The sequence below is a fragment of the Primulina tabacum genome, chromosome 2 (genome assembly GCF_025594145.1).
Source record: "Primulina tabacum isolate GXHZ01 chromosome 2, ASM2559414v2, whole genome shotgun sequence".
NCBI classification, from domain to species: Eukaryota; Viridiplantae; Streptophyta; class Magnoliopsida; order Lamiales; family Gesneriaceae; genus Primulina; species Primulina tabacum.
Genome location: NC_134551.1, coordinates 46,440,856 through 46,462,169, shown reverse-complemented (window position 1 = coordinate 46,462,169; position 21,314 = coordinate 46,440,856). Strand labels below are relative to the sequence as shown.

The 21,314-nt window shown below is 36.0% G+C and overlaps 2 protein-coding genes and 1 long non-coding RNA gene across 5 annotated transcripts; 1 reads left to right on the top strand and 2 right to left on the bottom strand.

Annotated features, from left to right (window-relative positions):
• Positions 1 to 1,256: 1,256 nt before the first annotated feature.
• On the top strand, positions 1,257 to 2,192 carry LOC142537771 (uncharacterized). Its single transcript, XM_075643266.1, has one exon. It carries the CDS (start codon positions 1,257 to 1,259, stop codon positions 2,190 to 2,192), a length of 936 nt encoding a protein of 311 aa, XP_075499381.1.
• An 8,968-nt stretch (positions 2,193 to 11,160) lies between these two features.
• LOC142537956 (uncharacterized) lies at positions 11,161 to 11,700 on the bottom strand. Its single transcript, XR_012818615.1, has 3 exons — positions 11,587 to 11,700; positions 11,470 to 11,493; positions 11,161 to 11,226 (listed from the first exon to the last, which is right to left on the bottom strand). It is a non-coding gene; the product is annotated as an uncharacterized LOC142537956 (long non-coding RNA).
• Positions 11,701 to 14,785: 3,085 nt separating this feature from the next.
• On the bottom strand, positions 14,786 to 20,395 carry LOC142537955 (subtilisin-like protease SBT2.4). 3 transcript variants are annotated; one of them, XM_075643407.1, is made up of 10 exons: positions 20,194 to 20,395; positions 19,836 to 19,980; positions 19,320 to 19,714; positions 18,984 to 19,079; positions 18,749 to 18,818; positions 16,580 to 16,862; positions 16,043 to 16,383; positions 15,677 to 15,944; positions 15,313 to 15,585; positions 14,786 to 15,220 (listed from the first exon to the last, which is right to left on the bottom strand). In XM_075643407.1, exons 1-10 carry the CDS (start codon positions 20,391 to 20,393, stop codon positions 14,811 to 14,813), a joined length of 2,481 nt encoding a protein of 826 aa, XP_075499522.1. In that variant the 5' UTR covers positions 20,394 to 20,395; the 3' UTR covers positions 14,786 to 14,810. The 3 variants fall into 3 exon arrangements, with proteins under 3 accessions (XP_075499522.1, XP_075499523.1, XP_075499524.1); XM_075643408.1 differs by having other exon boundaries at positions 15,677 to 15,920; XM_075643409.1 differs by having other exon boundaries at positions 15,677 to 15,917.
• Positions 20,396 to 21,314: the final 919 nt, after the last annotated feature.

Below are 21,314 nucleotides of genomic sequence, written 5' to 3'. Positions count from 1 at the left end.
AAGATTCCATGTGATCAGAGTAGTTGTTGTGGGCAAAATGCCATATTGTCTTCTTTTTAAATAAGCCGCCTTCCAGGTGAGTTGTGTGCATTGTCTGTTTGTGAGGAGCAATTACACGAGTCGGGTCAACAAAAAATGTAGGCTGGTTCAATTTTTTAATATATTTATACAGAGTATGTCTCTTGTGAGACGGTGTCACGAATCTTTATCTGTGATACGGGTCAACCTTACCGATATTCACAATAAAAATTAATACTATTAGTATAAAAAGTAATACTTTTTCATGGATGACCCAAATAAGATATCTATCTCACAAAATACGACCTGTGAGACCGTCTCACACAAGTTTTTGCCATTTATGTATATATATATATATATATATCTTGAATCCATCAATTAAGCAATTTAATGTTCTTGGTCAAATATTAAAAACTATCACTACATACCGAGTCTCGAGGGCAACTGAATTGGTTGAGTGTGTGAAACTTGACACTAAGATGTTAAGTTTGAATTCCATAAAAATCTATTCTGATTGACGAACTATACGTAGTCTTCCGTATTAAAAGTGTTAGTGGAAATAAACACGTTTTCAATAAGTACAACACTTGCACATATAAATAGGAGCTTGGTAATTACTGTGTCTTTTTCTTCTTTGAGTTAGGATATTTTTTTTTTCTCTCAATTGTTGTACTCGTCTGTTGACTGAGTTTGAATCAATGAAGATTTCTTTGTTCAATTGGTTTGAGATTTCTAATATGGTATCAGAGCAAATAATTCATTGTGCTTCCGTTCCGATCTTCCATGGCCAAGGGAAATCAAGCTTCGACTTCTTCTCAAGCTATGAATAATTCAAGCAGCCGAGCGGTTTCTGAAGATTAAACCAGTCTTTTTTTTTCTTCAGAATGGAGATCATCCCGGATTGATGTTAGTTTCGCATCCACTCACAAGTACTAATTACAATACTTGGAGTCGAGCTATGTTGATGGCGTTAACGGCTAAAAATAAGCTCATCTTTGTTGATAACACTTGTAATGCGCCCTACACTGGATGATTTGCTATATAGAGCTTGGAATCGCTGCAATAGCATGGTAATTTCGTGGATTCTGAACTCTGTCAGTCGCGAAATAGCAGATAGCTTGATGTATATACCTACGGCTTCTGAAATTTGGATTGATTTAAGAGATCGGTTTCACTAGAGTAATGCTCCGAGAATTTTCCAAATCAAGAAGTTGCTGACTGGTTTACATCAAGGATCCATGGATGTTAATGCATATTGCACCAAATTACGGACTCTCTGGGATGAATTGAAGGACTTCCAACCTGTATCTGTGTGTAATTGTGGATCAATGAAAGATTGGGTCAATTATCAGAATCAAGAGTGTGTGATGCAGTTTTTGATGGGACTGAATGAGTCTTATACACAGATCCGTGCTCAAATATTGATGATGGATCCAATCCCTGTGATTTCTAAAATCTTCTCCTTGGTGGTTCAAGAAGAAAGGCAGCGGTCCATACATAAAGACATTGTAAGCTCTTCTGTGAACCTGTCTACTGATCAGGATTCTCTCACTCAACAATCCTCTGTGGTGGCTGTGGCAAAGGGGAATCAATACAGTAAAGAGAATGCGAAAGGGAATCAATATGGTAAAGAGAATCAGTACATTAAGGAGAGTGCTGGTGATAAGCCGACTTGTTCCCATTGTCATCTTAAATGCCATACCATTGACAAATGTTACAAAGTTCATGGATATCCGGTTGGGCATCCGAGGTATAAACAACAACAATGGAATAGTGGTCGACAGATACACTTCAATCAAACACACACCTCCTCTGCTCCCTCAGTCAACTCAGCAGCGGGTTCTCTAAGTCCTGATCAGTGTAGACAACTCATTACCTTCTTGAGTTCACAGCTTCAGCTTGGTCATTCCAACACACTAGCCACGCAACAGACTGAACCCTCTGCTTCTTGCTTTAGTGGTATATATTCCTTATCCTTTGGTCCTAATCTTTCTCTTAATTCAAGTTGGATATTAGACACGGGGGCAACTCATCACATTTGTTGCTCTTTGAGCCTTTTATATTCAAGCAAGTTATGCTCTTCAAAGGTTACTCTACCTGATAACTCTGTGGTTTGGGCTACACATGTTGGCTCTGTGCAGCTGTCCCCTGATTTATGTTTGGATGATGTGTAACGTCTCGCTCATTTTACAATTCTACTAGTCATCATTTTTTTTATTTTTTTTTGCAGCTCACATTTTCAAAATAACATTTAAGAATGATCATGAGTACTTACCAATAAAAATATAACGGAGTAAAAATAAGTAAAAATTCTAACATCCAACAGTGAAAACCACAGCATATAAAAATACTCATATCCTCTCGATATCATAAAATCAAAATACGGAAAACGTGCGGTCCTTGGGTCATGTCACCGCACACTCCGCCTGCATACTCAGTCTTCGATACCTCCTGTCTCCTGATCAAAATGCTCACCTGCATCACACACGTCTAGTGAGTCTAAATACTCAACACGCCTGTACCAGTAATAACAAGTACATATACATAGCACACAGCAGTGAAAAATAGCATAATCGACATATATTTCATGAGTTTAAAAACATGAACATATCGTGTTGCGTAAAATCGTAACGTGTCAAACAATGTATCATCATGTTATCATGTCGTATGCGTAACCGTGACCTGTCAAAACATAGTAATAACATGTATCATCGTATCAGTATATAATATACGTGTTAAAATCTTAATTTGAATTTCGTTCATTAGTTGTGACTTTCGTATCATCATGTCATCATGTCAGTCGATGGATCCATCTACGTGTAACCGCGGTACCCGGCGGCGAGGATCATCAGCGACGACATTACCCGCCCACTGAGTCCGGGCCTTACATGTCATCGTGTCATCGTGTTAGTCACAACTAAATCACTTTCTTCAAAACATGTCATCATGTTCATCACTTAAATAAAAACATGCATATACGCAATTTTTTTCCTTAAAACCAAGCATGCACCGTATTTATCATAATTGCGTAAATTCATAAAAATGATACATAAACATTTAAAATATCATATATTTGTGCTCAGGACGCTGCCATGACCAAAATCTCCCTCGGGGTGCAAAATGATCATTTTGCCCCTGAAAAACCCAAAATGACCGTTTTGCCCCTAGACGTAAAATTTCACGTTTTTGACATTTTCTTAATTCCATTGACTCTAACATGTCCCAAATAATTATTTAAGCCTATATGAACCTTCTCATATTTTTATTTGGCTTAAATCTATAACTTTTAAATTAATATTTAAATATAACCTATTAATGCGTTTTAATCCAGAATTAAACCAAACTTAGCATAAAATTTCCAAATTAAAAACTTAGACTTTTAATAATTATTTGAGCTTAAATATAATTTTCCATAATTTTATTAAGCTTAAATCTAGACATTTCAATTAATTCCTTAATTAACCTTTCGTGCGGCGACTAAATCTCAGATAAATCCAAAACTCATTATTTTGATCTGAAACTTACCAAACTCTTAAAAATGTCCCAAAACATATTTAAAAGCATCCCTAGACGTAAACTCGAGCTCATTTCATAACCTAACTAATTTGTTTTAAAACTTGGACCGAAGTCCCGGTTTTAACCCGAATCGACTCGAAACTTAATCAAACTTTTCCCAAATTATTAACACACCTAATAAACACCATAAAGCTCCTAAAAACCATGACTTCAGGCCCCTAACTCACGGCTGAAATTCCAGAAAAATAACATAACTCTCGGCCTCACCAATTTCACTCCCTCATGCACTACCTTTTCTAAAACTCACGTCACTAGCCACACCCGACGTACCAGCCATAAACCGACCTCTTCTTGACCACCTAGGGACCCTAATTGACACACTAGACACACGGCTCCATCTCCATGCAAGCTGCACGAGACCAGCGACCGCTAGACACCAAGGAGCTCCTACCGCGTCAACCTTTCCCAACATGGTTTGATCGTTCGATCCGGCGACTCCAGCTTAGTTCGAGCCATCCCAGCCCCATCTCAGACTCCCCCAGGGTCTGGTCCCATGCTGGAGAAGCCCTCGCACAGCTGGTGTAACAGGGGCGTGGATCGAGCCACACACACACTCACCAGCCCTCATCCAATCGGCCCTCAATTTCTATAACAAAGCTCGACCAAGCTTCATCTCCAGCCTACCTACTCTTTCATTCTTGGTGAAAACCCCTCAGAACAAGTTACAGCCGACCCCTTGCAACAAATTAGAGAACACGTGAGTGGAAAACAAACTATGCATGTATTTGACAAAAAATCGAAATTCTTCTCTACACATGGCTGAATCAAGATTTACGCACACATAAAACACACCACAGCATGTATAAGACGTAAATGATGCAGAAAAAAAATGGTAAGGGGCGTGCCTGTTGATCTTTTAATGGATGAAAGAAGAAATGGAGAAGAGTTGGATGAATCTCTAATGAAACGAGCAACAACCGATACTTAAAGCTGGGGAAGGTTCTGAAAAATAATGAAGCCAATAGAAATGATGTTGAAAGGGAAAGCTGTCGGTTGATGGTTGTTTGAATAGTGTAGGGTAGACATTAATATAATATTTAAATGATTAATTAGTAAATAATGATCCTTAATTGTTTAATTAAAAGTTAAAAAAATATTTAAGCCCAATAAACTAAAAAAAATAGGTCCATTAAATCCAAACACACTCCCAAAAATATTTCATGTTTGAAAGTTTTAGAAAATATTAGCCAAACCCTCAAAAAGTCCCCCGATTTGATAAAAATTCACTTACCGATAAAAATAAAAATCAAGCGGGTAAAAATACCCAATAAATCCTATATTTGAAAAATACACTTAAAAATATCTTATAATAATTAATAACAAATTAATCATGTAATAAAATAATTTTTTTCCCGAAAATTCTCCGGTCTCCATTCCTCGTTCGGGCGCGAAATGAAGTTAAAAATCCATAATGCATAAACCTTTAAAATTTTCGTAAAATAAATTCTATCATGCAATAATTATGCATAAAATAATTTAAATAAAAATTCTAAATTGCATGCATTCAGGTTACGTGAGTTAAATTCCTGTACTTTACATGATGTGTTGTTCGTACCCCAATTTACTTTCAATCTGCTTTCTATCAGCTCACTAACTAGTAAGATTCCCTGTTCAGTTTGCTTCTTTTCTGATTCATGTTTTATTCAGGAACTTACCACTGAGAAAATGATTGGGATGGGTAGCAGGATGAGAAACTTATATGTTCTGCGTCATTCCTGCCCGTCTTCTCCAACAGTTTGTAATGTTTCATTTTCAAAACTGAAATTGTGGCATTATAGAATGGGTCATCCTTCTTTTCCTAAGCTGTCTTTTTTGAATAATGATTTTGGAACTCATTCTTTAGGACATGATGATGTAATGCATTGCTCAATTTCTCATCTATCCAAACAAAAACGATTACCTTTTATTTCACAAAATACACTATGTAATGCTCATTTTCAGTTACTCCACATTGATGTTTGTGGTCCTTTTTTTCCTTTGAGCATTGAAGGATACAAGTATTTTTTTACCATAGTTGATGATCACACTCGGTTTACATGGCTCTATTTGTTAAAGTCTAAATCAGATGTTTTGACTGTCTTTCCAACTTTCTGCAAGATGGTACAGACTCAATTTGGACATAAAATTCAGTCTGTTCGATCAGACAATGCTCCCGAGCTTAATTTTTCTGACTTTTATAAATCCGAGGGGATCGTTCCTTACCATTCTTGTGTTGAAAGGCCACAACAAAATTCTGTTGTGGAAAGAAAACATCAACACATCTTGAATGTGGCAAGATCTTTGATGTTTCAATCCAACATTCCATTGCCCTATTGGAGCGACTGTGTGCTTACATCAGTTTACCTTATCAATCGCACACCGTCCTCTTTACTTTTAAATAAAACTCCCTTTGAACTTATTTTTCATAAGAAACCTTTGTATAGTCATTTGAAAGTTTTTGGTTGCTTGTGCTATGGCTCTACCCTATTGAGTCATCGCACAAAATTCTTCCCTCGTGCCATCAAATCTGTCTTTCTGGGATATCCAAGTGGTTACAAAGCTTATAAACTCCTTAATGTCCTTACTAACGAGGTGTACATAAGCAGGGATGTGGTCTTTCATGAAACCATATTTCCTTTCATGGACCAGCCATCTCATTTTACACATCACGATGTTTTTTCTGATAGTGTCCTTCCTACACAAAAATCTGTTGTTCACAAAACAACTCCAGCACCTGGTCATTCATCTCGGTCACACAGAGTTGTCCATAAACCTCCCCATTTACGTGATTATCATTGCTATGCTACTAGTTCTTCCCACATATCCTCCACTGCTCATCCCCTATCGGTTGTTCTTGGTGGTATTCGCCTCTCCAAAAATTATTCCACTTTCATCCACAATGTTTCGTCTGTCATTGAACCCCAGTCCTTTTCTCAAGCTGTTGATAAGCCTGAATGGTGTCAAGCCATGGCCACTGAACTTGAAGCTTTAGAAGGGAATGAGACTTGGTCTATTGTTTCCCTCCCTCCTGGGAAGACTGCGGTTGGATGTCGTTGGGTTTATAAAGCAAAATTTCACGCTAATGGTAGTCTAGAAAGATACAAAGCTCGTCTCGTTGCTAAAGGATACACGCAACAAGAGGGAATTGATTATCTTGAAACATTTTCTCCGGTTGCAAAACTTGTTACCGTCCGAGTTTTATTGGATTTGGCTTCACTTCGGGGCTGGTTTCTCACTCAACTTGATGTTAATAATGCCTTTTTACATGGCGACCTTTCTGAGGAAGTTTATATGTCTCTGCCTCCTGGTTATCACCGAAAGGGGGAGACTCTTCTTAGCAATGCAGTGTGTAAACTACACAAGTCTATCTATGGCCTTAAACAAGCTTCGAGGCAGTGGTTTGCCAAATTTTCTTCAACATTACTTCAGATTGGGTTTGTTCAATCACATGCTGATAGTTCCCTGTTTGTTCGCACTCGTGGTCATATATTCTTGGCACTGTTAGTATATGTAGATGATATTGTGTTGGCCACCAATGACGAAAAGGAGGCCATGGATTTGAAAGTGTTTTTGGATAGCTGTTTCAAGCTAAAAGACCTTGGAGACTTGAAGTACTTTCTTGGTATTGAAGTCGCACGGTCTTCGAGTGGGATTTCTATATGCCAACGTCATTATGCTCTGCAACTTCTTACAGAAACAGGATTGCTGGGTTGTAAACCACGTTCCACCCCTTTGGATGCTAACCTAAAGTTGAGTAGTGAAGATGGTGAATTGTTGACTAACCCTTCGTTGTATTAAAGATTGGTAGGTAGGCTATTGTATCTCACCATCACTAGGCCAGATCTAGCTTATTCGGTGAACAAATTGAGTCAATTTGTTGCCTGCCCAAGAGAACCACATTTACAAGCTGTGTATTCTGTCCTTAAGTATGTGAAGGGCACTGTTGGACAAGGTTTGTTCTAGAACTCTTCATCACCTCTAAAACTCAGTTTCTTCTCGGATTCAGCTTGGGCAACATGTCCAGATACGCGTCGTTCTGTCTCTGGCTTCTGTGTTCTCATTGGAGAGTCTTTGGTTTCATGGAAATCTAAGAAACAACACACTGTTTCTAGATCATCTGCTGAAGCAGAGTACAGGTCAATGGCTAGTGCTACATGTGAGGTCATTTGGATGCTTGCATTACTTAAAGATTTGTGCATCCCATACAATGAACCTGCGGTGTTGTTCTGTGATAACCAATCGGCCATACACATTGCTTCAAATCCAGTGTTCCATGAGCGTACGAAACACATAGAGATTGATTGTTATATTTTGAGAGAGAAGTTGCAGCGTGGTCTCATCAAAGTCTTGCATGTCTCCTCTCATCTTCAGCTTGCAGATTTGTTCACTAAGTCCCTATTGCCATCTCGATTTTGCATGCTGCTTACCAAGATGAGTGTTCACAACATTCACACTCCATCTTGAGGGGGAGTATTAAAAGTGTTAGTGGAAAGAAACACGTTTTCAATAAGTACAAGACAACACTTGCACATATAAATAGGAGCTTGGTAGTAACTGTGTCTTTTTCTTCCTTGAGTTAGGATATTTTTCTTTTCTCTCAATTGTTGTACTTGTCTGTTGACTGAGTTTGAATCAATGAAGATTTCTTTGTTCAATTGGTTTGAGATTTCTAATATTCCGCATGTATACCTCAATATACATATATCCGAAACGTAGTGTTGTCATAAAAAAAACCACATACTTCTGTAACCATATAACAATTCTTGAATATATTTCCGATTATTTATATAATTTCTTTATTTTTGTAACAAGAGAGCCAATTGTGTTCAGCATGATATTTATGAACTTCAACTTGAATTTGCGTGAAGGATCGATCTTTTTTTCTTGAAATGCTTGATTCAAAAAATGACCCGTTTAAACTGAAAGAGTTTGTATATATATAAGAGAAAGTGAGTGGAGGCTTGAGAATGTGCTTCTATTTTACGAGATTGGTTGGTATCCTAGCCTAGCTAGCCTAAATTCCAACTAGACCTATTAGTTATATTTCTGTACAAAATAACTTAGTGTAAGGTTTAATTCTAAAAAGAATTACGCATAGAGATAATCGACAATGGCATTGGCATGTACTAAAATATGTTATATTGCCAGAAAGACATCCTGTACTTATTTTCCACCTTGTTGAATTTGGTGACTCTTGTTACTACAATAATTCCGGATTTGCACTATTGGATTTAGTAAATATACTTAAAAATTTTGAATGAGAATTTTTTTTAAAATTAAATTTGAGCATTGACAAACAAACACCTACTGTAAATAATACTGTTATTACATGTCACAATCAGAGATAAATAGGCTGAAATAAGAGGAATTCTAGCAACATTTTTTTTATATAAGATACCGTTTGATTTGATGTAAATTATAAGATTTTACGTCCGATAGATGAATGAGTATTTGATTTTAAAACACTTAAATGTATAACGCACCCAAAAAATTGATTTGGTGACAAGTAGTACTGTAGTAGACTGTATAAGTGGCCTTGTTATCTATTTGAAAAGAGGAAGTCTCACTTTCTGAAGTCACTTCGCTTCCTTTAGTAGGTCATCATCATATGTGTCTTGGTCTTGAGGGGTTTTCAATTTCAGGAGTAGGTGACTTGTAAGACGGTCTTACGGATCTTTATCTGTGAGATGGGTCAATTCTACCGATATTCACAATAAAAAGTAACACTCTTAGCATAAAAAGTAATATTTTTTCATGGATGACCCAAATAAGAAATCCGTCTCATAAATACGACCTGTGAGACCGTCTCACACAATTTTTTGTCCAATTTCAATATTGTCCTCCACCCAAATCTTCAGCGTTAAACAAGTGCAGCGCTTCCTACTCAGCTAGTCCATTAACATTAATGGGATGAAATAATATTAAAAAATTTCCGTACCCAGTGCAAAATCTTGTTGCATCATAGTGATTATTCTCAAATTTGAGCTACATTTATCTTTATTTTAGACAACTGAATCGATTAGAAATTGGTTTAAAATATACAATACACTTCTTAATGAGTTACATAATCTTATGTTGAGAGGCAGACCTGATACTACCTATTATATAGTCAAGGGCTTTATCTATGCAATTTGAATGTATATTCAGATAAAGTAAATGTCATAATTGGATAAAACAATAAAAGATTAATAAAATAAATATTATTTTTAGGTAAGAGTCAATAAAGATCACGTCACAAGTTGGTTCGTCGAACACATACTCTAAAAGTTGTAGCATTGGAAATTTGGTCACTTCTGCAAGATCCAGCCTTTCTATCTCTACTGCATATGGAAAGGACGGCTAATGGTGTTGCCCATCTTTTAGATCACGAAGCTCATTCTTTGTCCCTAAATTTCGAGTGGTTCACTGATGACTCCGTATCATGGTTATTAAATGTTGTAGAACATGAATTAAATTTTTTCTTAATGGAAGTTTAATTTTCCTATAAAATAATAATAATAATAATAATAATAATAATATGTGGAATATTTCAAATATTACTGTTAATTCAAATCATAAACTAAGAAATATTGTTTTGAGGGATATTGTGGGCGCAAGTGCTCCTGATTAATCTTTAATGACCAAACAACTAGGATTTATTAATGTAAACAGCGAAAGCGATTAAAAATTTTCCTTTTGGGCCAATAGAAATTTCGACATGACCTTCCCGTAAGTAGGACATCCCAAAAATTTTCAAACAACACAAACAACATTTATATACTCGAAATAAAGTCATAACATCAATTCACAACCCTATAGCCGCACTGGCCAGGACTAAACACATATAGAGCCGGCAAGGCTCGATCACACAACTATCAATACAAAACATCATAACAATAACAGTACAGCTACACGGGGCATCTCCCCGGTAAATGTATAACTCCATAATATAGTATATATATATCTGGGAACTCTCAACCATGACTCGACGATTGGGCACCACTACCTGACGCTCCACCAGACGCGTCAAATCCTCCTGGATAACCTGCTATGGCATCAAAAACAACCACAGCATAAAAAGAAACGAGGGGTCGGGCCCAGTACGACGAACCGGTAATATTACGACAAATATAACTGACATGAAATAAAATCAAGTAAAATACAATGAAATGCAATGCAATGCGTGTCGGTAACAACAAAATAATGGATACCAAAGCGGAGTCCAAATGAAACGCATCAGCAACAAGAACAGTGGCCACCCGTGCCAGGACTGCAGCAACGTAATATCATCCCGCCGCTCATCCATGCACGTAGCATCGAGGGTACGGGAGCGACCCGCTCAGTCCTCATGCAAGTCATCAGGAGTGCTAATCCTACCCACCCACTCCATCGATGACGCAACAACTCGATAGATCAATATCAATAGCAATCAAAGGAGTTAATGCTCGAAATGCTATGCCACAATAGTTCAACTCAAATAAATGCGTGAATGCAATCACGTATTCACAGAAACACATAAGGCACGCCACAACTCATTACAAAGTACTTAACATCATTTCACATCATATAGACGTCATAATAAAACAGTTCATGCGTACCTCAACTAACTTTAATTACCACAAAATATCTTAAAACCTCAAGAAAGTCCGGTAAATGCCAACTCAGACAAATCACCTGAATATTAATTTAAATGGTCTTATCATCATATAAAAATTCCAGAACCATTTAAATTCACTAAAAATCTAATTTCAACAATTTAGGCATTTTAAATTTCTAAATTCTCAATATTCGACTAAAATACCTAAAATCAATTATTTCTATTTTATCGTCGCAAAATATCGAACTAGTTGATACTCGATTTATTCATCTCATTAATTCAAAAATCCCTTATTAAATATTTTGAAATTTTTTCAATACCTTGAATCAACTCAAAGTTTGTACCTACATCCAAAAATATAATCAATATCAATATTGATATCAAATTTAACCAAAAATGGAGCACCCTTAAACAATTTCTGGAATAATAAATTATACTTCAATATATATACCAAAACGAAGCTTATGACCCAGAGAACAAAAGCCCTCAATCAATTTCCGAACTCCGGCGACGTACGCTGACGATTCAGCGGAGATAGGGTGGCGGGTTTTCGAGAATCTCGATTTTTCCTATCAAAAGTGGTATCAACGGAAAGCTTTCGTCGAGAGGATTCCGAAACTATGCTTACTTTCGAAAAATGAGCACCGACGGCAGAGATACGGACGGTCAAAGTGACGAGAAATTTTTTTGACAAAGAAGAAGAAACTTTCGGCAAATGCATACATGAGATTCACGATTCTTCTTTTTTTTTTTTTTTACTTATTATTTAACTTACTTTACTTTGGGCTGGGCCTTGGCTTTAATTTGGGCTGGGCTCTCACAGATATACATTTATAAGTTAAAAATAAGGTTTATACTGAGAATCTAAAAATGAAATAAATGTTGTTGCATTAGTGTAGTTTATTGTTCAGAGTTTAAAGGAGTATAGCAGAATTTAGAACTTGAATGCAGGTGACATTGTAGTGCCCAAATTCGGTATGCATTTATTTAATTATTAAAGCATTTATTTAATTTTAAAACGAGTCTTAGTAGTGCATGATTTATTTAAATGCATTATTTTAAATTAATTGTGTTTGAGTGATGCACGTTAAAATGTTTTTCGAGTTTCATGTTTCAGGCGACTATTCGAAGCGGGATCGAGGAAAAGACCAGTGACGATTTTGGCAATTTAAATTGTGGTATTTTATTTTAAGTTGAGGTTGGGGCATTTTATCTAATTTATTAAGTTGTTAGTATTTTAAAGTCTTATTTATGTATTTAGTGGAGTTAAGAGTTTAAAATTTTTAAAATTGGTGTGTAATTATTTTAATTAAATAGTTTGATTAAATTAGTGTGTGTTAACCTTTAATTAGTATTTTAATTAGTTAATTTAGCTATAATTTCTCCTAATTAAAACACACACACGTTTTATACAATCACACACACTTACACGTTTTTACACACACTAAAAACCGATTAAAACACACTTCATTATTTAGATTTTATTATTTTTGAGAAGAGAAAAACTAGGTTTCTAAGAACCCTTGCAGCCGCCCCTCCCCTCTCCATCTTCCAGCAAACTTTCGTGTGTTTTCTTCAAAGATTTTAGCGTCACGTTCGTCCCGGATCAATCCTCACGCCATCTCCGCTTCAGTATCGCCGTTTCGGTAAAGTTTATCATCAAAAGACACATATATTCTGTTATTTCTGCATCGATCTCGTCATATTATGTGTCGTGTTATTTTTATGCGTAAAAATTCATGTATGACGTTTGTCGTTTGAGCAGAAAATGGTTTGGATCAGTTTTGGGATAATTTTTAGATCTGAAAACTCGTTTTTACTGTCTTTTTAAATACTGCGACTTTTCGGTCATGATTTTGAGAAAACTTTCAACACAAAAATTGTATAACTTTTTGATATCTTCGATTTGGTAGTAAATTCGAAATATTTGGATAAAGATCGAGTGAGTTATGACGTTTTTCGTGGGACTGCTCAAACTGCGTTTTTCAAAAAATTATGTATTGATGCGTTCTCGAGATTTTATTGTTGCAGGCTTCGTTGGGAATCGACGGGTGATCGTTGCTGCATCTAAGTATTCTTAGTATGATGTTGGGTTGTTATTTGATACGTCGTTTAGTGTCGATAGGCACTCGAATGCATTAGAAGTCGTAGGAACCGATTTGGTGTCATTTGCCACGTTTTTGAATTGTACGTGTCGTAGGGTGGACGTCGTTATTGTGGGAGCCTGTACGAATTTGGTTCGATGTTATGGCATGCTAGGATGGGTCTCGATTCATGGTCCGTACAATCGAGTCTAGAACGATAAGCATCGCATGTATTAAATTTTCGTGAGTTTGCGATTCCCGCAAGTACACGGACCCCCACACGGACCAGGGCACGGGGTCCGTGCCTTTGTTTTCTTCTCAATGTCAATTTTCCGAGCCTACACGGACCCCCACACGAACTAGGGCACGGGGTCCGTGCCTTTCCCCTTCTGCACGACAAATTTTACCGAGTCTACACGGACCCGGAGCCGGATCTGGGCACGGGGTCCGTGTCCCTTCTTCTTCCCGAGTATTTTTTTTGCGCACCTACACGGACCCCTACTCTAACCCATGCACGGGGTCCGTGTACTCCATATTTTTGGGAAATCTTATTTTGTCTTGGAGTTTCATGTCTTGGGTTAATACGATGATTTAAATGAGGTCAAGTCCCGAGTGTTATAGAATGTCTTAAGTTATTTATTGAATTCGGTGGTAAGCACGAATACCTACATCTAAGTTATGCAAGTTAAGCATTTGAATTCATGTTAGTATGTGCAGCAACGGCCCCAACCGAAGTCCAACGAATCCCTCAACGTCAAGTAAGTATGTTGACGTGCAAGAAAAATATTTTGAGTTTTTGAGGTATGCTAAATGTCTTGTGACCAAATTATGTTTAGGATTGGAAAGCGTTAAATTATGAACGGGGATCAATCCGCCCGTTAAATTATGAACGGGTTTAGATCGAGATTGGAAAGCGTTAAATCATGAACGTGGACCAATCAGCCCATTAAATTATGAATGGGGATCTCATGTATGTGGCAGTGGATACGTCCCTGTCATCCCAGTACTATGGTTTAATCTGATCAGGCGATTATGTTATGGGTCACTTGCTTTGAAACATGCCTCTACGCAAAATGATGAAGCTATGTATGTTTAAGTATGTTCAAGTATGCAAGCATGTTTAAGAAAAGTTTATGGCACGTCTAAGCATATATGTACGTATGTTCAAGTTTTATCTTGCAAGTTCAAGTTTAAAGTATGTATGTCCTATTTTAAAGTTGCATGTGATCTTATTATGTAGTACTTGTTACTTCCAGTTTATACGTGTTGAGTCTTTAGACTCACTAGACATGATCGATGCAGGTGACGATGTTTATGAGGAGAGAGGAGGTGGGGACCAAGGAGCAGGCTTGGACTGAGCGGAAGGCTAAACCCGAGGACCGCCATGTTTTTAAGTCTTTATGAAAATGTTCAAATACTTTTGTCAAACTCTATTTTAGAGCTTTGTTGAGACGTACAGTTTATTTTATCGAATTTCGAATGTTCACGTTTCAATTACGAAAATTTTAAATTCTTCCGCAAATTTTGAATAGTAAAAGTACGGTACGTTATATTATCTGAATATTTTTCTTTGGAACCTAGACTGAAACAGGTAAAACAGACAAAGGAATCCTTACAATGTGATTCATGCTTCCTGTTAGAACAATTTCCCCAAAACTAAAGTCCTCAAGTACCCTGGTAACAACAAGTCTGACTTCTAAGTTTTGAGTCCCTCCGGAAGCTATGGTGAACCAGGGTGGATCAATACTTATTCTCACTCCCTTTGGTACGAGCATCGCTGATAGGTAAGTCTCCGGTTTGCTTGCAACATTCTTGACGACTCTATTCACAGTTCGTTTTCCAGAAAGTGCTGTAATTGTCACTGATGGTTGGTTCAGGTCAGATGGGTTGATAAAACTTTGGCCACATGAGCCTCCAGTGGCGATTTTAACTGCCGATGGATCGGCGTTTGGAAGAGAGCACAAAAAACTGAGGTAGCCTTCAAATCCTGTTTCATGGCATTAAGCAACACAGATACAAGAAATGAAAAAGAAATCAATGGAAGGTGGCCAATCTCTATACGCTGGAGTAAAACATTACCAGTAGCAAAGACCAGTCCTGGGTCCAAGGCACGAATGGGATCAACTAGGCCGGCCCCAAAACCAAATGGTGCGGCTGGGTATAACGTGTAGGGGGCAAAACCTTCAGCCATTATTGGTTCCCCTTGGTTATCGTACTTGATGGCAGTGGTGGACATGGCCGAAGCAATCATGGAAGGAGTCCATGCCGAATTTGCTTCCTTAATAAGTGCAGCTATGCCTGCAATGTGGGGAGTTGCCATACTTGTTCCTGATATTAGAGCAAAACTGTTGCCTGAAAATTTCACGTTAGATTCCAGGGGGCTTAAAAAATTTCAAGAATCTTGAAATTAAAAAGATGAACAACAGTTTTGTATAAAAAATACCCGATAGGATAGGATTCTGAACACTCATGGGGCTCCAAGCTGCCCAAATTTGGTTTCCAGGAGCTAAAATATCTGGCTTAAGCACATCAGCCGGGTTCTTTTTTTGGTCCATATAATCAGGACCTCTTGAAGAGAACCTACTGACGACTGGTGCTCTTTCTATGTAAGTAGCAATTCTTCCCTCACTTATGGCTGCCCTGCCATTGTATCTTACAGCATGCCTTTTATCGTCTCTTTGAGTCTGCTGCTCATAATATCGAAATATAATCTATGACAAACAAAAAGTGAGGTAAATATTACTCAAGTCCTAACTTTCTTGATCCCATGATTCTGCTAGTTTAACTGTTGTTTCGTGTAAATATATACCTTAGAATCACTTATTCGTGGGACTAGTATGCCAGGAACTGAGAAGGGAATCGGCTGAGCTATAAAATCTCCATAACTCGGATTTGCCACGAGGACAAATCCCATGAATCCAAGAACCTTTGCTGTTTCAATAATGGCTTCTAGAGTTGAAGAACTATTGTAGAAACCAGCTGAAAACGTGCAGATGACCACACTGCCTCGCACCACTGTAGGATCCAGTGCCTCTGGATATTGGCATTCCTCTACATACCTAGGAGTCATAGGAAACGTTCCATTCACCTTTATTGCATCTTTAGCCAGCACCAGCTTATATTGAAGCAAGCCATCTCCAAAACTTGGACCTGAGGTACAAATCCTTGGATTTTCTAAATGTGAATTATATATGAGTTCCGGAAGTAATTAATTGGAACTGAAGTCTTATGGGGTCTGCTTGTGTCACACAAGGTTTGGACAGTTGTAGTCGTGGAGTTAAAGAATTTGAATCGAATTGCTACCAGTACCTATAACTTTTAATATACATGAGAACTAACTGTATACCTGATAATCCAATGCCACCGACTTTTTGACCATTGCCAAGGACAAGAGTCCCAGGGTAAGTTCTGTCTGTCGTGCAAGCAGCAACACCAACGACCCAAGGGCTGTATGAGATGACTGAGTAAGGACGCGGACCCTGATTGCCTGCTGCCTGAACCACAAAAACTCCGGCCTTGTGTGCATACAACATGAATATTTCAAACATGCTCAGGAATGTGAGTGTGTCCTCTGGTGGTACATCTGGCCCTACGGACAGTGTTAAGATATCTACCCCGTCAAATATTGCCTACAAAGGAACGAAGCTTATCTCATATTAAAATCTTGTCTTTGAGATTGTCATTCTGAAGGGGGTGTATTGGTTATACACTTTTAATGACTTTTATGGAGTTTAAAAGTCTAGAGGTATTCAAACTAGACTTTTATATACTCCATAAAAGTTTAGTGGTATTTAATGTAAACTTTTGTAGAATTTTAAAAAGTCATGTGGTATTTAAACTTGACTTTTAAAAACTCTACAAAAGTCTATAGGTATTCAAAATGTCAATAGACTTTTAATGACTCTATTGAATTCTATTAAGTACAAGAATTATAGCCTAAGGTACAACAATAAAATGTCAACAAAAGTTTTTGATTCAACCTAAAGATTTGGATGTACATTTAATTGAGAAATCTCCCAAATTCAATACAAACTTTCATTCTTTTCTCATCTATTTATTTTTTCTTTTATTTGTACTTTTTAAAAACATAATTAAAATTTAATTTTTTTATTAATTATTATATAACATTTTATTTTTAATTATTTTCTTTAATTTTAGTTAATATATATTAAATTATTGTATAAGCAAATTCACACCGATACTATACCAAAATTTTCGGTATACCGAACCAAAAAAACCTTACATTTTAAAAAAATTTATAATTTATTGTTTTAAAATTTTTGTATATTTTTCCGGTATTTCGGTATATACCAAAATTTTCAAATTGGATATCGTTACCGTATCGAAAAATTCGGTATTGTTACCGTACCGTATCGAAATCTTCGGTATACTTAAAATTCGATAAATTCAATATTTTTTTGTTATGGTAATCTCGGTATACCGAAAATTCGGTATTTTTTCCCACCCCTAACAGGGCTTGTATTGGCATGTGCTATATTACACAATTTTCTTTGAAAAAAGTGTCAATTTGATGAATTTCAAATTGAACTAGATAATGAAGCTCAATTGTCTCCATCAGCACAAGTTTATGAAGGTGACGACTTTGATCAGTTATTTAATACTCAAAAACAACAACGAGCAAATGCTAATGCATGGAGGGATATCATAGCCAATGGAATGTAGAACGATGTTGATCAAATTGTTAGTAATGATTATATTTTTTTTATAAAAGACTATTCATTATTTTGAGTGTTCTTTTAATAAAATTTTATTATGACCTTATAAAAATATTATTCATTAATATGTTGAATTGACATAAAGGATTGAAATTTTGATTTCAATAAATTGGATAGTTCATTTGTCGTTTTTCACAAATTAAATTGATTTAACTTTTAAGTAAGTAAAATTCATTTACATTCATAAATAAAAAAAATAATTTAAAATTAAAGAGGTTATCTATGTCCAATAATTATTTTAAAAAAATTAATAAAAAATAAATCACAATTATAAACTACAAAATTCACATAATTCTATGAAAAAGTTTACAAAAGTCTACAAAAATCTTGAAAAAAAATCTATAAGAGTCTATGAAATTTGTTTTACAATTCTATGAGATTCCATAAAAGTCAATAAAAATCTATCAACTCCACAAAAGTCCATCATTTAAAAAAAGTCATTAAAAACCTTTGAAAGTATAGAATGAATACACCCCCTTAAATCTTTTGTTACGCTTATTTTTAATATCTCATTTGTACTATCATCATCCATCCGTTTCTAGTAAATATATTATAGAATAAAGCACAACTTATTTCAGCATTTTTGAAATGTTGAGTGACACTAACAAACCAGAGTAGCAAACTTGTCACACTAATAAAAACTCAACACATGAAAATCAATAAACTCTAGTTGCTTCCTATTCTCTCGTCCCACTAAAGAACCCAGCCAAACCCTCTTCTTCATAAGTGGAATTTATTTGAAAAAACGTAATGGGAGAACAAAAAAAAAAGGTGCTTACTTGATCAATCGCTGCTAATACATCTGTTAAAGTTCCCACTGTTGGATAAACAGCTTTATAAACAGCAATCCTATTAAAAAAAAGAGAGACAAGAAAAGAAAAGAAAAGGGAGAGAGAATCCAACGTGTAATCAACCAAATGAGTGGCAATTTACAATTCATTCATATAAGCTTAATTTCACTGAAGGGAAGACTAAAAAGCTAGACAAAACTCCAAGAATTTCTAATTAAATTACCTTGCTCTTGGAGCCATTCCACTGGCTCTACCATAAAAGAATCCATCCACAACCACCGGGACACCGAAATTCCCAGCTGCAGTTGAAGCAACATGACTGCAAAACAAAAACACGAAAATGTCTTTGCATGCATGCATGAATACATAGATAAGGAGAAAAGGAACTTCGTTCCTTCATGTTACGTCCAATATTCTTACAACTTTTAAATTACCCCAGCACGACTAAGTTCTCAAGTTCAATCACGTATTTATTTAATATCGTTCATCAATGACCTTGAAAAAAAAAGTAAAAATTGGAGGAAGAAAAATCATATCATGTATTTACACACACACATACCTTCCATGTCCTTCTGCATCAAAGGGTGATTGAATATCAACAGAAGCGTTAAGAGTCACCGATGCTCGCGCCCCAGCATAAAAAAACCGAGCTGAAATGATCTTACCGTTGCAAGAAGTCTCAGGAAATAAAGGGCCTCCCTCACAAGTTCCAGAAAAATGAGAAATATTTGATGTGAAGGGATCCAAGGATTCGTAAACAAAGCTGGGGTGTAAAGGATTTATGCCTGTATCCACAAAACCAATCACTATTCCTTCACCACCATTTTTATTTCCTCCTTCTTGACTCCAAACTGCTGGTAACCCTAAAAATTCTGGGGTATAACTTGTCATCAGTTTAGCTCCCCTATCTTTTTCGACCAGCTTCACTTCGACTGAATTCTTGAACTTCTCTACCTTCATTTTCGTACAAAAAAGACTAGTTTTCTTTTTCTGGATTAAAGCTAAAAGTGCGACGAATTAAAGTGAATCGCGCTAATTAGGATCTACAGGGATTATAAACATGATGAATTATAACCTGAGAAGTGGTTGTGTGCACTGCGAATCCATTGACGACATTTTTGAAGCTGTAAAGCTTGTTGTAGCTCCCTTCATCGAGAGCTCTTTGCAGAAATTGGTCGTGGGAGTCTACCAAGTGCTTTGCATGAGCAATGGAAGCTTCACTAACAATGGAAAACGATAAAAGCTATTTAATAGTCCAAGAAATACATTTTTCTCTCTTTGAATCGACCGAATTCAGAAGTGAACCAATTAATCCAATCAACACGGGCTGGTTACATTGCTTTTTTTTACACGAAACTTACATTTTTTGAAAATTACAGTGAAAAACTCTGGAATATTTTTTCAAGTGTCGATCGTGTTTAATTTTCAGTTACCTGTCGTAAACAGTTCTTTTGCCCACTTTATCCTGCTCTACAGCTCCATGGAATGCAACTGGTTCACCTTCCATTAAAACCAAATAGATTTCTCGTTCTTCAGACATACACGAGCTCATCATATAATATTTTATGACAAAGAGTACCAGAAATTGTACTCTGTGCTTCTTCGGGGACAACATATTTATCACTTCTTTCATGGTTAACCGAATGTTGCAGGAGATAAATGGTTTCAAGATTTCGTTTATATATAACAAAATTTAGTGCAGAAAAAAAGCCACGCAAAGAAATTAAGTGTTGAGCCACATTGTTGGTGTGAATAAAGCTACAGAATTCTTGGCTTTTCCTAAGAAAAATACAAATATAGGTGAAGAAATTTGGTAGTCACTCACCCTGACAACGTGCTTTCACAAAATTTCGAGTCCATTTCAAATTAAATAACCATTATATCGTATTATCCCTTCGACAAGCGTATGCCTATATGTTTTCTCACAAAAACTTCGACGGTTTCATGGCTCAATTTTGTGAGACAAATATTCTATTTGAATTATCAGTAAAAAATTATTACTTTTTATTGTAAATATGGGCAAAATTGACTCGTCTTATGAATAAAGATCGGTGAGACCATTTTACAAGAGACATACTTTTATTTTCTTTTTATACGATCGTTTCTTCAACAAAATAAATTGCTTGAAAAGGTTTAAATAATGTCGGTCTTAAAGTTGAGTAATATACGTGTAATATCCTTATATTTTTTACTAATAATATCATCATTATTATTTATCTTCACATATATAGTGAAAATATGTTATTCAAAATATCATCTCTAACTAGATTTAATATCTAGTGAGTTTGAAAAGATTTTGCTATCAAATATATTGTAAATCTATATATATATATATATATATATATATATATATATATCATACCACAAAAGGTTTTACCTATCAAATTTATCATAAATCTCTATTTATATATCTAATGCTATATTTAAGGGAAAAACACAGTTTTAATACTCATATATTTTACTAAAATACTTTTAGTCCCTAGACATTTCAGCTCAATATTTTAAGTCCATAACCTTTAAAATATTATACAATTAGTCCTCACCATTAATATTA